The 23,103-nt window shown below is 40.8% G+C and overlaps 1 protein-coding gene across 4 annotated transcripts in view; it reads right to left on the bottom strand.

Moving 5' to 3' along the window:
* Positions 1-14,504: 14,504 nt before the first annotated feature.
* LOC126406104 (zinc finger protein 646-like) overlaps positions 14,505-23,103 on the bottom strand; it is a 48,285-nt gene continuing 39,686 nt past the window's right edge. For 2 of the 4 annotated variants that reach the window (XM_050070278.1, XM_050070281.1), the window contains 3 exons: positions 22,123-22,332; positions 19,967-20,149; positions 14,505-16,565 (listed from right to left, as the gene is read on the bottom strand). In XM_050070278.1, coding sequence (XP_049926235.1) covers positions 16,398-16,565; positions 19,967-20,149; positions 22,123-22,332 — 561 coding nt within the window. In that variant the 3' untranslated portion in view covers positions 14,505-16,397. The remainder of the gene's footprint in view (positions 16,566-19,966; positions 20,150-22,122; positions 22,333-23,103) is intronic. The other 2 variants (XM_050070280.1, XM_050070279.1) reach the window with 2 other exon arrangements.

The raw sequence follows: 23,103 nt of genomic DNA, 5'->3' as shown, positions 1-23,103 counted from the left end.
TGGATATAAGTGTATCTAATTTTAGATTTTAGATTGGTAAAGATTTTACTCTGCACCCATGGTGCAAGGAGTAGGAAAATGCAGTTTTTGTCAGATCTGTATATTAAAAAGCAGCCACTTGGAGGAGCATAGCTGGTTATTACCTGAGCTGACACACTGAAGGGTGCAGAGGTAGGCTGGAAGTTTGCCCAGTTTTGCTTCATAGATAAAAAAAATAAATAAACCGGTGCTGTTGTCTGTGAGTGGTCAGTGACGTCCAACCCGCCAAATTTATTAAGAATGCAGAGATGAGTAATCACTGTAATTGAATCTGCTGACAGCGATATCTCCAGCTGTACTGACACAATCGCTAACGTGACTAGTTAGCATACTTCAGAGCAGCTAGCAAAAGCGTGGACGTAACAACTGTGTAATGTAATCTGAACATAAGTGGTCAGCTGAAGAAGCATTATAGACATAGGTGTGAATGGCAATGTGTCTCAGCTGTCCACTTGTTATCAGATCACCCAAAACACAAGTTAATGCGAGGTCTAAATAGGGCCTTAGAAGTAATAAGGCTTTGCATGGCTGTTAGAGAAATATACTCACCCTCACTTTAACTTTCCACTAATCTGCAGAACTGCTTCAACACAAAAAATGCAGCTTACATTGTCCCCCTACAGTTCACACAGCATACTACTTTTTTTTTTTTTTTGAATGCAGAGAAGAGTTTTTAGCTTGTGCCTGTCTCGGTGCACAGCTTCCTTGTGAAAGAAACAATGCACTCTGTTTTGTCATCTAGGCTTATGTTGAAGATAATGGCTATACTTACCTGCCAGAGAGGCCAGGAGAGCAGACATAGAAACAGTATGGATATTTACTGCCAGTTTAGCAACGTCGTCATATCATATGTTAATTTGTCACAGAGCTGAGGCAGCAGGGAAATGTAATGTAAGCTCAAGACAATCAAAGTGTCCCCATTATGTGAAACTTCAAAAGAAAGATGAGAAGAATCAGTTCCAACAGTCATTTGAACCATTTACAGATTGACTAAACTAATCCCATGTTCAGTCTCAGCAGTGAATGTATCCACTAACAGGTGTTCATATCTTCTTCCTTCCTCATATCTTATGTCGTTGTTAAAAACCCATCAGTGAGCCACACCATGTCACTGGGTCACATGTTTCCTCATTACCATGAACACATACACTTCCACATGCACCGTCCTGCTGACACAAATACTCACCAGAGCACCAAATGTGGATTCATCCATCACTGAAAATAATCAATTTACTATTTCCTTTTATTTGATAAAAACTACAATGAGCAGCTGTTTAAGGGAATGACTGAAGAAACAGCCTGTTCTCATTATGAGGTTGTCAAATAGCATTGCTTGGTCGTTGATGTCAGCATCAGATACTGACAAAAACAGACAACCTTTGGCGGCAGTACAATACGCTGCTGGGAGGTGTCAGTTCATAACACTGCAGGACAGTGTCAGTTCGAAACGCTGTCGCACAACAACGTTGCTAATGTAAGTTGTTGGAAAATCCCCATAGGGCAGGTGGGAGTGGTGGTGGATGGGTCCAATATCACCAGACTTTCACCCAGGAGCCCAGTGTTTACCTCTCGTATGAATGTAGAGCCAAACCATAATGTTTTTTTCTAAACCTAACCACATGCGTTTGTTGCACAAGGAAATAAACGGCAATACAGGGTGTTTTACCAACGTCATAAGCATACTTTGAAAAAGACTATATGCATCTAAGGAGCAGAAACTGTGCGTTTCCTGTAGGGCCCACAGGATGGGGAGGGGCGTAGAGAAAGTAGACCCTCCAACTGTGTGTCAGCCAGAGAATAGGCTCTTGTAACTTATTCAGATTGCCACCTCAGAAATGTTCAATGACAAACTCATGTAAAAATAAAAAAAAGTGGGGCCAACTGCTATGTATGCCGTAAAGGTAAACCCATCTCCATCAAGGCTTCTTATTTCCTTTTTTTTACACTGATGATTGCTGGGTAATATGTATGTTGATGTTGTCCAGTGTCAGGTTGTAGCAAGTTTAGATGCAAAATCATGCACTAGGGTCCATCTTGATGACATGCACTGGGGCCTATCCTAACTACCACACGCCACTGCAAAAAGATAGTTGTCTTTATTAGGAACCAGTGGGCTTGATGCTGACAGCAACAGACAGGAAGTCAGACAGTGTTTAGAGAGGGACCAGCACACTGTTGGTTTTGGTCTTTTGTTGATCAAAAGAAAAACCCTGAGTAATGCTAACCTTATCCTTTATTTTTAAGATCACTGACAAGAGGAGCAGTAAGTGGAAGAAGTGCAGGGGTTGGAGGTCACAGCAGTCTGTCAATAGATGGGGAAATAGTTTTAGTGCATGTCAAGTTATTTTTATTCATATAATGCCAAATCATAACAAAAATAATCTCTCTCATTTTTCATAGAGCAGGTTATGGACTATACTATTTTAATTTACAGAGGCACCTGTTCAAATGAATTCCACCAAGAGCAAACTCACTGTGCAGCAGCTTCCCTTTCAAGGAACACTTCACCCACAAAATGACCATTATTGATTATTCACTCTGTGTTAGCTTGAATTTGTGAAGAAATTTTTGGTTCTCTCTCATGCCTCCCATGACCAAAGAGTACAAAAGCAGCAAACATTACTTGAAGTCACTGTAAACTACTTTTAACAACAACAAAGCTATATCAAACTCACACAACTTGTGCAGTGAAATCCAAGTCTCATATATCCAGTGCTCAATGCTTCCCAAACACACTGCAGTACTTTGCCTCAACCCTTTGTGACTGGAACTCAAAGTGAAATGTATCCATGCTTTCACTTTCAGGCTGTCAGAGAGAACAACCATCTGCCTCTACCGGCCAGCTGGGCTGAGAGACAGAGAGAGGGAGTTGCGCTGCACCAACAATAATAACATTAATAACTGTAATATTAATAGAGATATGACTATAGCAGTGAATATGATAGAATAATATTAAGAGTACCAACAAGAGTAGTAATAAAGATAGAAGTATGACAAATATTATGACTGAAATTAAGATAGTGTCCAAAAGTGTTAGCTGAGGGAAGGGAGCAAAGGAAAAATGCAGGAATTTTAAAAACACTGTTTATAGTGCTGTTCAGACACAAGAAGTGTCAATACTGAGACTGAAGTCCCTTGATACTTTAACTACACGACAAATCTCAATTCATATTTTGTCCATTTTCTCCATTGTTCACATACAAAAATGAAACTGTGCACACAGTTCTGAAAACTTGAAATTCCAGTATTATCAACAGGACTGCTCAACTCTGAGCACTATTTCATTGTTTTCACAATGTTTTTTGTAAAACTCTTAGCACAAATAACATCATTAAGCACAATTTGGTCACCTGGAAAACGCTGGCCTTCAAAGTGCTACACCCTAATTATCTTTTGGTTTGACATCTAAACTCAATAAGTAAAACACTCTCGTCATATGTCACAGCATAAAAAGGCTTCAAGTGACTTCTGCTGTGTTGGGGAAAAATTTTACTGAATTACACTAGGTATGAATATTTTCTCTGTTACATTTTTTTATATATTTGTGCCCTGATTTCATCATTACATCCCCAGAACGTTTTGCCGAAATAGGAAATGGGTGTATTCTCACAACTCTGACAATGCTGCATCATCAACTCATACAGTATGACTCTGTGAAGGTCGGTTGTGGGTTTAGCCCAGTGGGAGTTTATTGGCTAGACAAATGTGCACTGTACACAGTGCTGATACAATGTTTTTGTCAATGCAATATTTATTTAATATTTTCACAGTATTGTATTACAATATAGCAACAGTCTTCACATTGTATGTACCAAAAAATTGCAGCCTATTTTGGGAACCAATAAAACTACAAGTTGTTGTAAAAAGGAAGAAAAAAAAAACAATTTCTACATTTATAGCCCGAACACACAAATATTATTTTGTTGTTGTTTTTTTTCCAAAAAAAAAAAAGTACCACACCAGTAAACCAGCCATTGGGGCGGGGGCGGGGGCACTTTCTGTGTACTCCTGATGCCGGTCAAGCCTAGAAAAATGGTGAGGGTTGCATCAATAAAAATAAAACTTAGCAGTATAACTAAAACACAAGACACTCTTGAAGATACTATAAACCTATGCACAATCAAGGTGATCAAGGTGCATGTTAGAGCAGCCTATGAGTTGTACGTAATGTACATGTAGTGCAAATGACCAACAGCAGCAGATATGATATAGAGTGGTGCAAATGGTAAAGGTAAAGTAAAGTAAAGTGCACAGTGTTAAAACAGACAGTCAGCAGCAGTAGGGACTCTGAATGTAGTGATGATGACTGGTAAAGGCAGAGAGCTGGCAGACATGATGGAGAAAAGGAAGGTAGATATTTTGTGTGTTCAGGAGACCAGATGGAAGGGAAGCAAGGCCAAGAGCATTTAAGGTGGATTCAGATTGGTTTACCATGGTGTAGATAGGAAGAGAAATGGAGTAGGGGTAATCTTAAAGGAACAGTTTGTTAAGAGTGTTCTGGACGTGAAGAGAGTGTCAGACAGGATCATTAGCTTGAAGCTGGAAGTTGAGGGTGTAATTTTGAATGTTGTCAGGGCATATGCACCACAGGTTGGTTGTCAGTAAGAGGAGAAAGAGGAATCCTGGAGTAAGCTGGATGAAGTGGTAGAAGGTTTCCCCAGAGAGGAGAGAGTAGTGATTGGAGCAGACTTTAATGGTCATGTCGGTGAAGGGAACAGAGGAGATGAGGAGGTGCTGGGTAGGTATGGTGTGAAAGATAGGAATGCAGAAGGACAGATGGTTGTAGATTTTGTGAAGAGAATGGAAATGGCCGTGGTGAACACATATTTCCAGAAGAGTGAGGAACACAGGGTGACATACAAGAGTGGAGAAAGGTGCACGGTTGATTATATCCTTAGCAGGAGATGCCACCTGAAAGAGATTGGAGACTGTAAAGTGGTGCCAGTGGAGAGTGTAGCAAGGCTAAGGCGAGAGGTTCAGATCAGCGAGCAGCAGTTTGGTTTCATGCCCAGAAAGAGTACCACAGATGCAATTTTTGCTTTGAGAGTGCTGGTAGAGAAGTACAGAGAAGGTCAGGAGGAGCTGCACTGTCTTTGTAGATCTAGAGAAAGCATATGACAAGAGAGGAATTGTGGTACTGTATGAGGAAGTCAGGAGTGGCTTAAAAGTATGTGAGGGTGGTGCAGGACATGTATGAGGACAGTGAGACAGTGGTGAGGTGTGCAGTTGGAGTGACAAATGGTTTCAGGGTAGGGGTGGGGTTACATCAGGGATCAGCCCCTTCTTGTTTGCAATGGTGATGAACAGGTTGACAGATGAGGTTAGACAGGAGGCTCTGTGGACCATGATGTTTGCAGATGACATTGTAATCTGTGGTGAGAGTAGAGAACAGGTGGAAAAGAACCTGGAGAGATGGAGGTCTGCACTGGAGAGAAGAGGAATGAAGGTCAGTAGAGGCAAGACAGAATACATGTGTGTAAATGAGAGGGAGGCAGGTGGGAAGGTGAAGATGTAAGGAATAGAGGTAGTGAAGGTGGATGAGTTCAAGTACCTGGGGTCAACCATCCAGAGCAATTGACAGTGCACAAAAGAGGTGAAGAAGAGAGTGCAGGCAGTATGGAGTGGGTGGAGACGAACGTCAGGGCTGATGTGTGACAGAAGGATAGCAGCAAGAGTGAAAGGGAAGGTTTACAAGACAGTAGTGAGACCTGCTATGATGTATGGTTTGGAGACAGTGGCATTGTCTAAAAGACAGGAGGCTGAGCTGGAGTTGGCTGAGATGAAGATGCTGAGATTTTCATTGGGAGTGACCAGAATAGACAGGATTAAAAATGAGCAGATCAGAGGAACAGCTAAGGTTGAGCAGTTTATTTTTATTGTATATATTTCAGATTGTCTACTTTACTGTTCTTATTATTTATTTTACTTTATTGCCTACTTTAATATTTTATTTTATGTTAATGTCTACTTTAATATTCTATTTTATTCTAATGTCTACTTAATATTTATTTTATTTTATTTTATTTTATTTTATTTTAATGTCTACTTTAATATTTATTTTACTTATTTCATTGTCTATTTTAGTATTTTATTTATATCTTCATCTTTATCTCTTGTTTCCATTCATGCTGTATTTCTATTTCTACTTTGCACGGAGCATTGGAACAAAAACAATTTCCCCCCGGGGATTATTAAAGTATTCTGAATCTGAATCTGAATCTGAATTTAGAGATAAAGCCAGAGAAGCCAGGTTGAGATGGTTTGGAATGTGCTGAGGAGAGACAGTGGATATATTGGACAAAGGATGTTGGAGATGGAGCTGCTAGGCAGGAGGAAAAGGGGAAGACCCCAGAGAAGATACATGGATGTAGTGAAGGAGGACATGGAGATGGTTGGTGTAACAGTAGAGGAGGCAGGGGATAAGGTGAGATGGAGGCAGATGATCTGCTGTGGCGACCCCTGAAGAGAGCAGCCGAAAGACGAACAAGTATCACACCAGTGTTTAATTTATGCTATGTAGCAAATATTCATTTGATAGCTGTGTGTATCATTTGGTGAATCAGTTGTAAGAGGAGAGAAAATGTTTTAGAGTGCAGTGTTTTATTTTGCAAGCGATTTGTGGAGTTTTGACAAAATGGTTAACTCTTTCAGTTTTGTGTTTAGAGTTTTGAGAAACTGAGTCATAGTTTCTGGCAATGTGTTTAAACATGGGGAAAAACTGTTGCTACAGATTTCCAGTTTTTATAAAGAATACAAATCATAACATGTATTTTGTAGTGTCAAGGCCCACAGTCCAACGACACAGATCTGCTTCTATACTGGCATTTTATGTTGCTTGAAACTCCAGTGTCAACAACAGGTTGGTTGTTATTTTAAAAAGCTGATTTCAGATCTGTGTGTAAACCCTATATTCGTGGACATTTTCATCATCACCTAAATATCATCTTCCCATTATATCATTTTACAAGGAACAGTTCCATTTATACTAAAACAAATTTACTCCCTCTCTTAATGAACCACCTCTCTTCTCATGCTGTGTCAAATGTGGAAGGAAAACAAGATCTGTTTAGGAGCCGTTCTGTCTCTTACGCTCATATCACATTATCTTCATCAGGAGATGGAGACGGCAAGACGTCCATTAAGCACTCAGAAAAAAATGGTAATGGAAAATGGAATTTCAAACATCTACATTTTATTTTTGATGGGCCATCAAAACCAGGGATGAGGAAATGTGGAGGATTACCCACCCAGCTAGAGGAAAGTGGACATGGATAGGTCACACCCTTAGGAAAGACGCAAGTAACACAACAAGACATGGCCTGGACTACAACCCACAGGGACAGGAGGAAACAGGGTAGGTGATGGATTTGGATTTGGAGAAAATCAAAGTAAGGCCAGGCCCAGATAAAGTGGGATGGCCAGCTCTGGTGGACGTCCTATGCCCCTAAATGGCTTAAAGAGGTTTAAGTCATCAAGTCAAGTCACATTTAATGACGACTGGGCTTCTGCTGATGGACATCATGTAATATGATGGAGAGCTCCAGAGCAGCCTCTGAATAGATTTTGTGGTTTCCAAGGTCAACCTCAGTTTCTAATTACCTATTGTTTTTCCCCCAGAGCTTTCAAAGCACTTGTCAGTTATTTGTTTACCAACGTGATCATGAGAAAGCTAGGGAGTGGACCTACACTGTACACTTTTTTACTCTGTCTACTTAAGTTATTTTGAGGACTTAGCTTGTTAATACAAAATATAATCAACTTATTAATGATGCATAATTATAGATGAAACAACCCATCAGTATATAAAGCATTTAAAATAAACTGCACCTTTATCAGCTGCAACATTAAAGCGATTACCGGTGTACTCTCTCTCTCTCTCTCTCTCTCTCTCTCTCTCTCTCTCTCTCTCTCTCTCTCTCTCTCTCTCTCTCTCTCTCTCTCTCTCTCTCTCTCTCTCTCTCTCTCTCTTGCATGAGACACATAGAGTCTGCTTAAATTCAGGGCTATACATCAAATAGTGGCTGAAGCTTCGGACACTCAGGCCTAACAATGCCACTGTGCTTATGTGATGACATATTTCTGTGATGATTAATCAAGCTCCAACAAGGCCTCACAGCCTGTTCTTCATTTTGTTATAAAGGGAATCATAACATCCATTCATTATGCTAACAAAACTAAATGTGATCACACAAAGCATTAGATAACAATAATTAGATAATAATAATAGCAGTACCAGATCAACACTGGATGAAAAAGGGATTAAAAATGTGTTCTTTCTCAAAGGTGTGAAGATAAAACAAAAAAGTGAATGTTTAAGCATGTATGGAGCAGCATGGGCTGTACTTGTATTTTGTCACCTTTGGACTTTGTTTCTGTACACAAGTATTTTTTTATTTATTTTACCTTTGCTACCCACACCTAATACTACTGTATTATAGTTTCCTGACACTAAGCTCAGTTTCTAAAATCTAAACAGAAAACTGAAAGACTTGGCCATTTTGTCAAAACTTCTTTCTTTTAGTCGGGAGCTGAGCAGACTGCAAGCTCTTCCTCACTGGGGACCCAGACTGAAGCAGTAGAGAGTTGTTTATATTTCTGTTTCACTGTAATTTCCAAAATTTAATGAGTATGATTTGTTTCTGCAGTTATTCAGGTGGTGACAAGCGCAGAATGGACAGTTAGTGAAATGGTGGTCAAAACAGTTTGAAATGTTTTACAGCCTTAACATGTATTCATATGCACAAGCGAAGACAGAGGGGTGTAATAATCGAAACAAACTTAATCAAACCAAAAAAAACTGACTTAAAACAACCACAACAACATGAATGTCATGAATGTGAAATGACCCTTGCTCAGTAGGAGTTCTTCACTCCACAGGCCCTACTTCCCTCTGAGTCTCAAAACCATCATTCTTTATTTGATCACAAAACTGCTGCTACAAATGCAGGATCTAAGGCCTAAATTTATCTCAAACAATTCAGTTTCATTTCCAATCTTACACCTCTGAGAATATGAAATATGTCTGGCAAAACTGTGGAGGAATGTGTGCAAAAATGATTGAAAAGTCATGTAGAATATTTGAGACAAATTGTTCAGTGTGCAATACAAAAAAATGTTTTCAAATTCTGCTTCTTTGAAGAATGCTGGAAACATTTAAGTTCAAGCTGTTAAAAAAAATTACAAAATGAAATACCTTATTGCATGTAGGCTACACTTCCTGTGCTGACATCATGGAAATAGGATGTGCTCCAGAAGCAGCCTCACTCGTTGGATAGTAGATATGAAACAGTCGATGTTAGTGAATGACTATATTTTCTTACAGACAGGGGCGTTGTCATGGAAGGAGAAGTGGGACTGATTACCCCAATGGGAAGGGGCCCTTGAAAAGTCTGGAATGAAAAGTTCAGTTTTGTTTGCATTTTTTTTTAAAATTCTAATTAATTACTTCCATATCTAAAATTGGCTGAATAAATAGGTGGAAATGGTTTAGTCCACCCTTACACTAGGATTCATCTCTAAATACAGTGAGAGCTGATTGAGTGACTGCCTCTGCTGCTGAAGCATCAACATACTGTCATGTCTTTCCCAGAGGAGGGGAAATCAGGGTTCCAAAAAAGAAAGGAATAAAAGAAAGGAAAGAAAGCAAACTAACTTTGTTAAAAAACATTAAAATGGGTGAGAGATAGACATGTTTCAAGAGAGGAAGGGCAGCAGCCTGCAAGAAATGCTAATAAGTGCATAGGGTCCACAGTTTGGTTCTACACCCCTGCCAACAGATTCTGTTTTCATTTCATCATATATGCTCATGAATCTGTTAATAAAAGGCCACAAACCACCATGGAGGGTAGAAATGTGTATACATGCATTTCCTAAAACCAGAAAGGATTCTGATCTCTTACTCAAGTACTAATCAAACTATGGTAAGACAAGAGTTTCCATCTAAGCACTGACTTCTCAATGTTGGAAACATTTATATTTTCAGAATACTTGATGATCGACATGTGGTAAAATCGAATTTGTTGCCATGTGTTGCTATAAATTATGTGAAATATATGTGATATCAGAACATTACAGAGCAGAGCAAGAGTAGCTGCTGAGGAGCTCTGATGTGGAGTTTAAGGCCCTTTTCACTTATGTCCAAAAAACAAGTGAAAAGCACAGAAGGAAAAAATGAGTAACAATTCTACCATCAAACCAAATAAGTTTTGTGAGACAATAGCCCAACATTAAAACTCATTTAAAAGCCAATTAAATCCAGGGGGCAAATTAAATGTGTATAGGCCTATAAGACCTTTTTTTAAAAAAAATAATTAATTACATTTAAGTGTTTTCCACAAAGATCAAGTACAAATACATCACAGCGTAAAATGTTAAAATTTCGGTAAGAATCTTTTTTTTTTTGTTTGTTTGTTTTTTTTGCATGAACTAGTGTCAAATAAGACCTATTGTAAATATGTAAGAAAGAACATGTGAAATATAATTATTAAACCAGCTAACTGGACGGAAAACGTAGGCACAAGCTGCCATTTAACAGTGAATTAACCACTGGCTGACACTGGTTCGGTTCACTTCAGTACAAATTGAGCTCTCTAACGAGTGAAGTGTTTTTGTTTTTGTTTTGTTTTTGCCTTCTAATGTTGGTTTGTACATTTGGAGGAGCTGATCTTCTCCTCATGCAGCCTGGATCTCAGTAACACTGTATGTTTTCATAACGGTCGCGCAGGATTGAATATTTTTCAATTTAAAACACACACACACACACACACACACACACACACACACACAAAAAAAAACAAACAAAGAATGTCAGAAGGTCAGACAAAGAATAGCATCAAGTAGCCTAAGACAAAAGATGTCAGTCGACTTCGTCCACGGATGGTAGGCTACTTGTAAATACTTTGGAGAAATTGATTTGATAAAAAAAAAAAAATCTTATTTCACAACGTTTCACTTTGCATAGACAGGCTACTTTATTATTTTTATTAGTTCACTAATTATCGAAATCTCACTTTTTAAACAGCTATTGACTTTTGTTAGTGATGTCTTAAATGACATTAGCTGCTTATTCTGGTTGCGGTTGGAGGCTGTGAAGTAAAAATAGCCTGCAGTTAATTCAGCCGGTGCCTCAGTCTCTACCGGTCCGGGTAACTACCGCCACCAACCGGCCGAGACGGGCCACTACTCCCGGGCCTGTGTTCCGGTATGGGAGGGACGCCTGGGCCTTAAACTGGGAGGCCTGCTGAGACGCAACAAGTGCTAATTGTGATAAAATAGTCTCGTTTACATTCAAGTAAATGTCTTCAAAATACATTTTTATTTATGCGTTCACTGGTAGCCTAATATGCTTGTGACATAACTTAATTTTGAAACGATCATCGTCAGCTTTCATTTCTTTCCTCCGTAAAACTGCCAAGGAACAACATTATATTATCGAAATTAATATGACCCAAAAACCTTCGTTTATCCATAGCCTATATAAAATTAAATCAAATCAGAATTACATGGATTAAATTGGTGATCAACAAAGTGTGATCCTGTTGGGACTAAAATAACGGTTGGCCTGCTCCCATGCACGGACACAGCTGTTACTACTTAACGCACTCAGAGTGGACGTTATTACCGTCACACATAACTGACTGCGTGTTGGCCGCCGGTGTGTACAAAAACAAGCTGCCGGTTTGGAGGCACGGGGGCTGGACCCGCAGAGGCCCTGACAAGCCCGGCCATCGAAGAGGCAAATTATTTTCTATGAATAACCAGCGTCGGCACCGAACAGACGCTTCGAGCACTGACGAGCGGATATTAATTCGCTGATATCCGCACCCGAGTCTCGCGTGGTGGATTACTTCAGAGCCGTTAATCGGTCCGAAAAAGGCGCGTGGGTCGGCCCGTTCATTTCTTAAAGAGTTAAATTATAGTACGCGTTCCCGCCGCGAACACGCAGTTGACGAAATGTGTTAAAATTGTAGTATTAAATGGACTACAACTGTTGACTTAAGGGTGACACGGGATAAAAACGTTTGTCATGTGATTTAATGATAATGTAATGTCGTAGTAATATTAATAATAATTAATGGCATTTAACATTTTGATCCAGTCCCATAGTATCTTTTTTAAAGTTAAGAAAAAAGCTAGAAAGAAGTGAAACATTGTGAGGCTGATTATGGAAGTAGGATCACATGAAATCATATCATGAGGGCTCAGTTCACCTCATAAACACAAGACCAGTTCCACTATCCCATCAGATCATGTAATGTAGCCTAACCCAGGAAAAATTCATTTCAACCAGATGTGGATCACAATTATAGCAATCAATGTGAAACGTTGTTGGAAACGTTTGTCGATCAGATGAAGATACCATCAAGACGCATGACAGGCGTCTAACATCATCAGACCGGCAGCGCCTTCACTGGATGCGCAAAAATAGCCTACGCGTTTTAATGTTCATGACTAAAGTTTAAAGTTGTAATGTAGCCTATCTGTAATGGTTAGTACATTGGATAAAAGAAATACATCAGTCTGTCCTCTGTTATCAAAAACTCACCATGGGACTCAATAGTGCTCGAATCTGAAGTAAAGTTAAAAAAAAAAAAAATCCAATGACATCTTAGCAGGTTTATCAGAAGGCCTGTGGGATTCTGAAATGTGCTCGGAGTTCCAGCAAAATCATGGGTTAGGGTTGACATATGGTATAAAGCAAAACTATGAACTTATTGTCTCATAAAAAATAGCTACAGTGTGGAACATTAAGTGAAGTATAGGCAAAAGGAAAAGATCTCTGTGCACAGTGGCACTGAGGAACGTTACCATTAGAGACTGTAAGGTTTAACACTAACCCAGAGGAGGACACATTTTGTTCCTTGTGTAATTTTGGTGAAGTTGAGAATGAGGTTAATTTCTTGTTTTACTGTCTTGTGGCTTATATGAAGACATAAGGGTTGTACTTTTGTGTCAAATGACCTCAATTTATGTTGATTTATTTTGGTTGGATGATCATGAAAATTTTCCGTTTTGTTGCTCAAGGGGCATCTTTTTTTGTGGCAGAATTTTCTTTTGGGGATAGAAGGCACAGTATTTGACATAGTGGTGGTTGACAAGGAGCAGAAGAGGACAGTTGTGGTAGATGTGTCAATCCCTGCTGACAGTAACATCAGCAAGAAAGAGCATGAAAAGACTGAGAAGTACCAAGGGCTGAAGGACCAACTGGAACACATGTTAATTTATTATGTTAATCTGTTCTGTACGACATCTATTACACGTCTGTCCGTCCTGGAAGAGGGATCCCTCCTCAGTTGCTCTTCCTGAGGTTTCAACCGTTTTTTTTCCCCGTTAAAGGGTTTCTTTTTAGGGAGTTTTTCCTTATCCGCTGTGAGGGTCCTAAGGACAGAGGGATGTTGTATGCTGTAAAGCCCTGTGAGGCAAATTGTGATTTGTGATATTGGGCTTTATAAATAAAATTGATTGATTGATTGATTGAATTGAATTGATATGGAAGGTGATGCCCGAAGTGGTGCCCCTGGGTGCATTGGGGGTTGTGACCCCCAAACTAGGAGAGTGGTTCCAGCAAATTACAGGTACAACATCTGAGGTCTTTGTCCAGAAGAGTTCAATCCCAGGAACAGCTAAGATACTGTGCATAGCCCTCAAACTCCCAGGCTTCTGGTAGAGGACCCGAGCTATATTTACACACACCTGCAACTCTACCTGAATAGCCGTTGTCATATCAAATTCAATTAAGGAATCAGGAGTCAAATTGCACAGTGAGGGTTTTTGTTTCCACAACTTTATGCAAAGACTTCACATGCGTGTGTCCTGATGATTGGCTGTACTTTGAATGGACAGGTGTTACTTGATTGAATGGATAATGTGCTCATTGTTTGCCTGTCTTTTATCATCAACAGTAAAATGTATTAAGTGTGCCTCTGTGGGTTTGATCCTTCATCAGAAGAACATAGAGAATCATCAGTGGTATAAAGTCCAAATGGTTTTAATATTCTCTATTTCTAATCGATTTAAAATGATAGAAATGGACAGAAGTCATGTTGCCCCCCTGTGGCTATTTTCAAACTGTTTACCACTGGGATATGAACATAAAACAATGCTACATCAGGTTGGAACTGCAAAAATGGTCTGTCTGGTTGACTTACTTGTTTATTTAGGAGCATTTGCCCATATCACAGTGTTCATTATCAGATGAAGTTTGGTCAACTGTTATTTAACTGTAAGTGTCCCACTTTACATTATTCAGAGCACTTTTAGGACACGTTTGCTCACGAGCATGAGTTCATTCTTGACCTTGGAACAAGTTGTTTAGCTTGAGAGAAATCCTATTTACCTGTAAAATATCTTTGTGCATCTTTTCAGTTCTTAGGGGGGAAATAATCAAACAAGGATTATCATTAAAAAAAGACTACAGGCTCAAAACAATCATCTTGACATATACATAAGAAGAGCAGCACTGATGGTGATAATAATAAAACATTTTATTTGTATAGCACTTTTCTAAATACTCAAAGACACTTTACAAGGAGAGAGAAAGCAACAATGAAAACATGTCATGAATAAAAATAGAAACAACTTTAAAAAGAGAAAAATACAATGTCAGTAGAACTGTGGGTATTTCAATGAACACCAAGTTAGCAAGATACTGTAACAGAACATATTGGAACCGTGATTAAACTATTATTCAAATTGAGGTTTACAAAATTCACTTGGTCTTTTTTTGTGTTTATCTGGGGTTATCTGGCGAATTGTGATTGGCTCCTTATTGAAACACCCTGCAGGTAGGTGTTAACTAAATTCATCCTGCGAGCAGTGAGACGGAGCCATGACATTTTCTGAAGGAAAAGCAACACTGAAGGGAGTGTGCACATGGGAGAAGTTTGCCTTAAGACTATAAGTTAAACCATGATCTTTTTCTTAAATCTAACCAAGAACAGGCTTTCTGGCAGAAAGCCCTGAAGGCAAACTTCTCCCAATAGCAGGGCGTGTTGGAGCTGTGGTGGGGGTGGAGGTGTCCAGAGCTGCACATGTACTGTACTTTGGCCACTGTAGCTTCCAGCCATGACATGGGCTCAAACCAGCCCAATACTGCTGATAAGTCACTGTTGATCATGTGAGTGAGTAATGATGAGGGGTTGATGTAAGGCAATATTACATCTTCACAGCCAACACAGCTCTTGATAAAGGGTGGGGGTGGGTGGCAGAGACAGTAAGAATTATACAGCACTTTTCTTAAAGTGCTTTAAAGTGAAAGGAACAAAAATGTTACCAGTGAGTTTGGAACAAAAGAGACAGAGACTTGTACTGTTATCTTATAGATTTGATTCCCAGCCAAGAGATTATTGAAACTACAATAACAACAAGCCACCAGTCAGATGCAAGTTTAGAAAAAAAGTGAGCTTTCAGTTGTGTGTTAAAGAAGGTAACCACTCCAAACTGTCAATGTCTGTGGTGGTGGCTGCTGGTAACATTGAGGTCCTTACCAACAGCAGGGTTCCCGTCTTCTCAACACAGAGAAGCCAAACTGGCAGGTACATGTCAACATGTTGTGCAGAACAACAGTCAGCTGGGCTGCATACGTTGTGTTCCTTGCTGATGATGCTTGGAGTTGAGAGGTGTGGGTACTGTGACATCAGGGAGAATGAAAAACGCCTTTCAGAAATAGTCATGACACCTCCTAACACACACTATACACAAACTTCATTCTGGAGCACGTTGAAGGGGTACGTAAAAAAAAAAAAAGACGACGAAGAAGAAAAAGAAAGTATCCCTTTCTCCTTTCAGAGGCCTCATTTCACTAAAAAGTTGGGCCTTATGTTCAAGAACATATCAGACTGAAGGGTGAATTCTGTCACATTTACTTTGACAATGCAGCTCCCTAGCATCCCTCGTTGTTCAAAGTCTGGAACATACTCTTGATAAAAATAGCCTTCTGTTTCATTCAACATATAGATAAAGGGCGGGGCAGAGAGAGACACACTATTCATAATGGGAAGGATAGATATTTTCATAATTAGAGTGGAAGAGGAGGATGGGCAGATAAATTCTTGGTGAGAGGACAGATCAGGGGGCAGACATTTTAACTTATATCCAGTACATGGCATACATCATACATGAGGGTCAAGGCAACACATTTTTTTTTAAAACTAACTACTCAGTTATCAATCTCAGCTAGTTCTCAATGGTGCCCATCCCTGTTCCCAAACACAACGTTCCAGAGGAGGGTAAGAGGTCGGAGGGGCGTCCAAAGTCCTCCCTCCTTGATGCTGGGTCCGAAAGGGGTGGGGAGATGAGGAGGGTGTGTGGGGGTGGTGCTGGACGCGACGTGAAGGGGGGGCGGCTGGTTCCCAGGGGTCTCATTGATTGTAGAGAGAGCGCTGCTCCCAGGGCATGGCCTGGATGGTGCGTGGCACTGGGGAAGGCTTGAGCGTGGGTGCTCCATTCGGATGGAGAGAGTGGCCGATGGGGTTGATGGTGGTGAGGGGCCGCTGGGGGGCCAGGGAGAAAGTGTCCTGGTGCTTTGGCTGTAGGGAGAAGTGGGGGAGAGACAAGGGAAAAGAGCCAGAGAGAGCGAGAATCAGAGTGAGACAGAGAAGAAAAGCACAGTTTGAGAAAAAGCAGAAGGGAAGGGAGAGAAAGGGTAGTGAAAAGAGAATGAAGAAAAGAGTAAAACGTCAGTGTCAGCCTTACATCACATTAGTAACACTGCATGGCACTGGTGAAGTTCAGATGGATGAGGAGTTTGCAAAATGGCTATATAGGTTGACTATGCAGAAAGCAACAATGAAGCCATAGTTAGAGTTGCGTGCAGACAGTCTAAGTAGAGCTGCACACATCTGAGCAGTATGTTATTTTTATTTTCTGTGCCTCAAATGTTTCACTGAGGGTTTCCCTGGATGTCTGCAGGTTTGCTCATGTAATAAAAATGATAAGGATACAGTAACTGTTATCGAACCGTGTTCCGATATTAAGTGAGGTAGTAAGTGCTCAGGGTAAATGACGTGTTTAAATGGTAAATGGTGTTTTGGTAATTGCTCTTTCCATTCATTATGCAATGTGACCACAACAGAGTGAGATGCAGCAAGAAACATGCAGTGAGATGATCAGACAGGTTTGTGGTGCTGCTGTATAGCAATATCATTGCAGATAGGAAAGATGGCTTAATGAAAGGATGACCAAAGTCGGCCCAGTTGCCAGTACAAGATGTTGTCAATGTACATTTCTGCAAACCACAAATACATTACATCTGCATGTTACATACGAATCGTATCAATGTTTCTAAAGTGACCTTCCTCATCAGGAGGTGGAGGGGATGGTGACACCTAGGCTTGGCGCCAAGCTGCAGACCACAGACTACTGCTCAAGACCGACAAACAACAAAACTGCTTGTGTTTTACCTGTCGCTGTTTTTCCCCATCAGGGATAGTGCCACGAAAAGTGGTTGTTTTTTACTGAGACACCACTGCCTTATCAGCAGTAATGCCAGAAAAAAATGTGTATTTTAGCCAAACATGATTTTCCTAACCATAACCAAGAAGTTTTTCTGCCTAAACCTAACCACACCTTAACAACAGAATAATTGAAACGCAAAGAAATGCGAAGTTTCAGGTACTAAAAGTAACATACAAATGTAACAAATCCATGATTTGCAGAAACGTACAATGCCAATATTTTTTGTGGTGATTGCGTTGCAAAACAGAATTGTCCTTTGAGATCTGTGTAAGACTCAAATTTCATTTGAACTGGCTAATTTAGGACTGGGTGATAAAACAATTTTGATGGGGCAAGGCTATACAATTTATGTAAGTAACAATGATAAACTTTGGAAATTTTTCCTCAATATAAAGAGATACAACAGCCTATCACACAGCAATAATAAATTTTAAAAAAACACGTGACCACAGCCAGTCTGCTGCCTGTTTGCAGGAAGTTGGGGCTGAGCTCCACACACAGAGTGGACAGCAGCATAACTTCAAAGTAGAGCCCACAGCAGAGGGAATGAAACAGACTCTTGGATATATTTTACTACGGACTTTGTGATCAAATATATTGAATAACATCTAAATGCAAACATTCACCTTTGCAAACATGCTTTATCTGCCTGTCTTATAGCATATTTAAGTAATGGTGTAGTTGCTGGGATGGGTCCTTTTCAGGTAAGGGAACTGATAGTCATCCAGATTTCCTAGAACCATAGTAACATCCATAACTCTCAGTTTGTTACATTTTTCCATCTGGGTTGGCACTGACTGACAGCATGTTTTCCAGACTGTTTTATCAATGCGTCCTCGCATTTTAGATGTCCAAACCACTTCACAACTGACGAGGTGTAAGCCATTTTTTCAACAATTTCCGCAGCCTTGGAGGATGACGCAAGTTCACGTCCAGCACTTTAGCACAACAAGCTCCGGGCTGTGTCAAACAAACAAAGTGTGGATTAAGAGGAAGCAGCAAGTTACTGTGGACAGAATGGCCAAAATGCCACACTTGTGCATGTGTTCAGCTTGTTTAGCATGTGTTACACAGATTGATTATACGGTCAAATATATCCTAGACTCTGTTTCATTCCCTCTGCTGTGGGCTCTTCTCCGAAGTTATGCTGCTGTCCACTCTGTGTGTGGAACTCAGCCCCACCCTCCTGCAAACAGGCAGCAACACAGAGCAGAGGTAAAGAAGAGAGGCGACTGACTGACTGACTGCTGTTGCATTTATTTCTTATGTGTGATAGGCTAGATCATTTCATATCAAGTAAAAAATGTCCAAAGTTTATCATCATTACTGACATATACTTTATTGCAAGCCGTAGGGCGGCAGTGGCTCAGTCCATAGGGACGCCTGTTCGAGTCCCCGTCCGGACCAAAATATGGAGCGTGGACTGGTGGCTGGAGAGGTGCCAGTCCACCTCCTGGGCACTGCCGAGGTGCCCTTGAGCAAGGCACCGAACCCCCCAACCGCTCGGGGCGCCTCACCAAGGGCAGCCCCCTCACTCTGACATCTCTCCACTTTGTGCATGTATAGGTCCTGTTTGTGCATGTGTGTGTCTTTCGGACCTGTGTGTAATTGACAAGCAAGAGTGAAAACATTGAATTTCCCCTCAGGGGGATTAATAAAGTAAATAAACTGAACTTATCGAGATCATTTCATCACTCAGCCCTACTTGGGCAGTACACGACTGCTTGTGTAAATCATTTTTCAGCCTCCTATGTGGTAGCTAGACTGTCAGCCAACACCTAAATACTGACAGATCTATCACTCTTATTAATGTCTTTTTATTTGCAAAAAAAGACACAGTCCACTGGCTATTTATCATAACAGTCACAAAATTAACACTAACTGACTATAGCTGCTAGAATCTAAAAGTAAGTAGGTTGCTGACAGTATTGCCCTGATCTTGAATTTATGGAGACAAGTGGGCACAGGGAGGACGTAGTGAATGGACATTTTACTTGTCCTGTCAATATAATTTATTTCAATTACATAGTAGTAACCCAGAAATATTTTTCCCCCGTTAAAGGTTTTTTTGGAGGGAGTTTTTACTTATCCGCTGTGAGGGTCTTTAAGGACAGAGGGATGTCGTATGCTGTAAAGCCCTGTGAGGCAAATTGTGATTTGTGATATTGGTGAGGCAAATTGTGATTTGTGATATTGGGCTTTATAAATAAAATTGATTGATTGATTGATATTTGAGATGAAAATAGCAGAGTAAAGCCCTATCTTGCACCTATCTTTACTCTTACTTACTGCTACAAACAGTTATGTGGCCTATCTACAGTCGAGAAGAGGAAAGACATGTGCTGTGAGCAGAGGCTCCCAGTGGACAAAGATAGCATTTAAATATTAGTCCCTCTCTCCTGATGTTAGTAGCCAGACAGGGAGAAGGCAGCTAGCCAGCAGACAGCGGATGTGTGGCGGTTCTCTCTCCTACCATGGGGTTGGCGCTCAGCCTAGTGTATCCCGAGCTCAACTCCTTTACCTCAGGCACCAGGGGCTGGAGCAGGGAGTAGGAGGAGGACGGGGTGGCACTGGAGGAGGAGATGTGTTTGTTGGAGGATGAGCTCCTCATGCTCTGCTGGCTGCTCTGGGAGGACACTGAGCTGGGACGGCCCTGCTGGAACAGACAGATTATCAATCACTCTCTCATAACAACAATACTTCTATTAAAGGTCTGTGTGTAGTATTCAGAGGGATAGATTGGCAGGAATGGAATATAATATTCATAACTATGTTTCCAATAATGTGCAATCAACTGAAGCTGGGAATGCTTTTCGTTTCTTTAGAATGATACACAGCAGATCCTCTTCCACGGAGTCAGCCATGTTGTTTCTACAGCATCCCAGAGAGGACAAACCAAACACTGGCTCTAGATGGGGCCATTTGCGTTTTCGCATTGGCCACCATTGTTCTCTTGGCACTAGGGGTGACCCGGAATAGTCGATGATTCGGTGACTCGATTTGGAGAAGTCTGATTCGACTGCCAGTCTCGCCGTCGAATCATTGCAAAATGTGGTTATGAAACAAGACCATACCATTCTGACTATATGGGGGTGCTCACTGCTGCTGAACATCTTGATTTGACATAGTATGTATTTGTTTTCTAGTAATTCATGATATATAGCCTATTTTGATACAAACATCAGCCTAATTTCTGTTAATAAAAAACTGAAAATGACACCTGCGTTTAATCAGTAGGCATAATCATTACTACGCATGAATAAATCACCCAGTTGCTCGATCCAAATAAGCGGAGGTGAGTCAGTGCGCTGCAGGACCATCAGAGCAGCATTGAGGCCTACAGTGATTTAAAGTTAAAGTTAAAGTCCCACTGATTGTCACACACCTGAGTGTGTGAAATTTGTTCTCCACATTTGACCCATCCCCTGAGGGAGCAGTGAGCAGCAGCGGTGCCGTGCTCAGGAATCATGTGGTGATGATTTACAGTGGTGGAGCGCATAAACAAACACTTTGGAGCAGTAGCGGCGCCAGGATTTTGATTGTGGGTGGGCCTCCAGAAAACTGGATGGGCCAGTTAAAATAAGCAAAAAACGGGTTCCCCTTTATCTCCGTTTCAGCGCTTTTCTGCGGCATTGAGGACAGCGACGCCGGTGCACCGGTGTGGCTCCCTTGTGTCGCTGTCTTCAGCTCAGTGCTGAAGTTTGGAGGAGGTATGTGCTCTCAAATCAAAATTTTGAAGGATTATTCGTTTACCTGAAGTGTCTTGAAACGAATTTCACCACTGATTGTTTTCTTGATAGACTCTTATTTTTTATTTGGCTACTTTTTGTCCGACGATTGAGAGCGATGACGCACAGTCCCTGTGGATGAACTTGTATGAACCTGAGTTGCTTAATGAAGTAACTTGAAGTCAGAAAGAAGGAAAACTGTTTTACTTTTACTTTTATTATTATTATCTTATTATGTCAACTGAAGAATTAAATTTGTTTATTTGGGTGTTTTAGCTCTTTTCTCTGGAGCGGAAACTGACGCAAATGAGCTCATTAATCAATGAGGGGGAAAACAACATGATTCGATGATTAGTTGGCTAAAGGAAAAATCTGTCAAATCAGATTCGACTATGAAAATTCTGAGTCGGGGACACCCTCACTTGGCACATGAGATAAGTTGTAGTCAGTTGTAATCTTCAACCTCACCACCAGATGCCACTAAACACTACACAATAGACCAGGTATACTCAACTCGCTTTGCCCGGGGCCACTTTGCAAATTGACAGAAGGCCAGGGGCCAACCGCAGCAGCCCTGAACAGAGTATGGTGTATGCAGGGGTGTTTTAAGGACTTTGGGGGATTAGCCTGGACCTCTGATGGGTTGTTATGTGGGGTCCTCTCCTGGCATTCTTTTGGTAAACAAGCTCTATTTTTATGCTTTTTGGTAAACTATGGTCTCTTATTTAAAGTAAAGGTACAAAAAATTGCCAGTGTGAATCAATTTATTTTCATTGTAAATTAGAAAATGGTTTGTGGGGCCACCTAACACACTATTATGAGCTACATTTGGCCAAGGGTTGAGTATCACTGCACTAGATCTTTCACAATTAATGGTTCCTCAGTGTTTCTCCTCCCCTACCTGGTGGGGGTCAGGCACAGACTGGCTGGTCACGCCACCCTGCCCTCCCTGGGACATGGGGGAGACGCAGTGGGAGGGCAGAGGTTCTTGCTGGCCGTGTCCTCCATGCTGCGGTTGCATCATGGAGTTGGCACTGTTCTGCTGTTGCTGTTGCTGTTGCTGCTGCTGACGGCGAGGAGTGGCGGCAAAATTGGAACGACGACCACCAGACTGTAAAGGAGGAGGGAGGAGAGCAGGGGGTGGACAGAGAAAGACAGAAGGGAAGAGGCATTTTATAAATTATTTGTCAGAGCAGAGCAGCGGTGACAGATGAATGTGATGAACTTTGTTTTCCACACTTAATCATATGTCTCTTCTTGTGCCATTCACTGTAAATGTCTTAAGTTTCTTTATTTCAGCCCTGTCTTACATACGCATTTCCTTTCACTACCCTTCTGTAGATGTATTTATATGAGGAGATGGAGTGGTCAACTTATACACACATACAAACACATACAGATGCACTCACACAAACATTAATCCTACCAAACCTAGAAATTATAACTATATATAGACTGTCAATTCCAACATTAACATAAATCCAATCTGAGTGAGTCTTCTGTCACCATGACAGTTACAGAAGATGCTTGCCTTGTGCACTTGTCCTCTAACCCTGACATCTATAGTATTTTTGCTGAAATTAGTGTTAAACCTAAACCTAGTCCCAGAATATTTGGAGCTGCAGTAGACCTCTGAACTTTAATTTGGCCTCATCATTCCTCTAACATTCAGCCTGTTTTTTTGTTTCACAACTTAGATTATCTTCTTTCAGACCATTATCCGTAACTGGCACGTTTTAAAGGGAAATTTCGGTTTATTTCAACCCGTCTCCTATCGTCCTAAATTTGTTTCAAGTGACTAGTGACATAAAAATAATAGTTAGCATGTTAGCCGTTAGCCTAGATACAGCCGGGGCGCATAGTAGCGTCAGACCTGTTAAAA

This window comes from Epinephelus moara, chromosome 18, assembly GCF_006386435.1.
Source record: "Epinephelus moara isolate mb chromosome 18, YSFRI_EMoa_1.0, whole genome shotgun sequence".
In the NCBI taxonomy this organism is placed as follows: Eukaryota; Metazoa; Chordata; class Actinopteri; order Perciformes; family Serranidae; genus Epinephelus; species Epinephelus moara.
The sequence above is the reverse complement of the archived record's forward strand: the minus strand, read 5'-3'. Positions and strand labels throughout refer to the sequence as shown.